Below are 2,577 nucleotides of genomic sequence, written 5' to 3'. Positions count from 1 at the left end.
GCAGCAGCTATCTCAGTGTCTATACTCTTGAAAGATTGCCTCTGAAAAAACATATGAGCCAGCAGACGCAAGTGATCCAGCAGAAAAGACAAATTAAACTTGGCCTCTAGAAGGTCTTGCACCACCCCTCTCCACTCCAGAAGCTTTTCTTCAGACAAGGAATCTACAGAGGAATTCCTTAGGGAAATCAGCACAGCACACAGCAACTCCATTAAAATATTGCCTAGAAAGACGCCTCCCCTGAAGCCGCTGGTGAAATCCCCGTGACTCTTAAGCAGACTCTCTAGCAGCGGCAGGCCTTCCACAGGAACAGAGAAACGCAGGAAGCTGCCATAAGAAGACCCAAAGACATGGAAGTGGCTAGCAGGAAGACTGTTGAATTCCAAGAGATCAAAGCGAGCCAGAAAAGAAGAAAGCTTTGAATCAAGATCTGAGGCAGTCATCTTCGAGGCATCCCCCATCACTGTGTCACCACTTGCAGAAACAGGGGGACTTGCAGCCTTTTGCTCTGGACGAAGGTCAGCAACTTGAACAGGTCTCACAATTCCTTCCGGAATAACAGGCTCAGAACCTGCAAAGCCTGCATCAATATTCAAAAAAGAATAGAAGAAAAGAAAAGAAAAAGAAGAACAGATTTAGTCTTAAAAAAAAAAGGGGGAGAAAAAGAAGAACAAACCGGTTCCAGCTTCTTGGGGCAGAGCCTCTTCTTCCTGATCTCCTGACTTCCCCGAAGATTCTGGGAAGGAACATAAGGCAAGTTGAAGAAAAGGTGAAGGACCAGTGGCAAAGTGGCTAAAAGAAGGGATAGATGCAGGGGGCTTCGCCATAAAAAAAAAGAAAGGAAGAAAAGGGAAACACGATGGGAGTAGCTTGCACTCACCTTCTGAGCTTTCTGATTCTAAAGAAGAGGCAACACTGGGACCAGATTTCTCACTGGATTGACCTAAAAGGAAAAGCAAAAGGAGGAACTCAAGAAAAACTGGAAAAGAAAGAAGAATATAACGCCATTCCAAGGAAACAAGGATTACCTGTTTGTTTGGATAAAGGAGTGTCTCCCAAAGCACCTTTATCTGACAAGGACTGAGGAAACACAGTTCTGATGGGACTAGGAGTACGCTCAAGATGGGGACTTTGAGATGACGGGATCCTAGAAGCTTTGGGATCCTGAGAATCCTGGGAACCTTGCACTGGTTGCCCAATTTCCTCAGCTGGGTCATCAGTAGGGGGCTCCTCCCCCATAACAGGGAAAACAACAGAAAGAGCTGTGATAGTTTCCTCCCCCAGAGCCTTGTCAGTCATGGGAGGGGATACCTCCACCTAGAGGAAGAAGAAGAGGAAGAGGCAGTGTCAAAAAAAAAACAACAGCAGGAAATGCAGACAACGCAATAACAGAACAAAAAAAAAACAAAAGAAAAAGGGGAACACACATACCACGTCGTCTCCAGAAGATTGGCTCTTACCCTTCTTGTGATCAGACTTGCGCTTGGACTGCAAAGGGAATCACCACTCGTCAGCAAAATAGAAGCAAGTGCAACACAAAAAAAAAAAAAGAGAAGAAGGAAAGAAGTCTTGCCCTTCTCTCTCTCTCTACAGATTCTCTGGAAGTCTTTTGCTTACTACGAGTACGCCCAGAGGGTCCTAAAGGAGGCTGGGATACCAAACCAGAGGATCCTAAAGAACCATGGACTGAGGCAGTCACAGGAACCTGGGGAAAAGAAGGCTCTACCTTAGTCTTCTTCCGAGTCCTTGAAACCAAAGGTTCCCTGACATCCTTGCCTTCCTGAGATGCTAAGTGTGCTTGAGGTTTCCCCGTTTTCCTTCTTTTCGCCTCAGAGCCTATCTCCACACCTCCTGTACTTTCGCCAACATCAGCAGCTTTCATTTTCTTTGGCTTGACATCCTTGCCTTTACTCGGAGCAGCGGCAGCATTTATTGTCTCTGTTGCACCCCTTTTGATGGGCACCCCAGAGGAAGCACCAATGATAAGGCTATCACCTAGCCAGGTCTCAGGAAAATCCTGTCCATAAACCACCCAACCTCCCCTGGAGGCATGCCACTCTGCAAATCCAGTCTTGCTGCTTGCAGCAGCAGAAACAATCCCAGCAGTAGGAAGGGATAAACGCCTATTGGATGACGGAGCAGAAATAATGCTAGGATTCGGGACATCCCGAACTGTGCCAGTGCCAACATAATCAACAAAGGACTTTTGCACTCTCCTCCAATAACTCGTATAGCCACTAGAAGCAAAGACTCCTCTTTGGGAGTTAGGCACTGCAAATTGGGGGCTCCTCCGCGACCAATAAGAAAAGGCTTGCAGCCTCAAGAAAGGATCCAATGAAGGAAGGGATGGCACCACATCCTTAAAAACTGGAGGAATGTCCTGATCAAAACCAAATTGTCGGAGCACCCGGTGTGCTGAATAATGAGTATATTTTGGGCCACTTGAAGAAGGCACAGGAAGCCAGGAAGGGCTAATGCAGGCAAGATAAGCCAGACTGCCCTCATCACCACGGCGCAAGTCAAAGGTATTACCTGTAGAAGATAAAAAAGAAGACAACACAGAATCACACGCAAAGC

General features: G+C 46.8%; 1 protein-coding gene across 1 annotated transcript in view; it reads right to left on the bottom strand.

Annotated features, from left to right (window-relative positions):
• The window catches only part of LOC115970391 (preprotein translocase subunit SCY2, chloroplastic-like), an 11,679-nt gene extending 10,440 nt beyond the window's left edge, over positions 1-1,239 (bottom strand). The window contains exon 1 of the mRNA XM_031090030.1: positions 1,182-1,239. Coding sequence (XP_030945890.1) covers positions 1,182-1,239 — 58 coding nt within the window. The remainder of the gene's footprint in view (positions 1-1,181) is intronic.
• Positions 1,240-2,577: the final 1,338 nt, after the last annotated feature.

Source organism: Quercus lobata, chromosome 12 (genome assembly GCF_001633185.2).
Source record: "Quercus lobata isolate SW786 chromosome 12, ValleyOak3.0 Primary Assembly, whole genome shotgun sequence".
In the NCBI taxonomy this organism is placed as follows: domain Eukaryota; kingdom Viridiplantae; phylum Streptophyta; class Magnoliopsida; order Fagales; family Fagaceae; genus Quercus; species Quercus lobata.
This window is presented reverse-complemented; position numbering and strand designations above follow the sequence as displayed.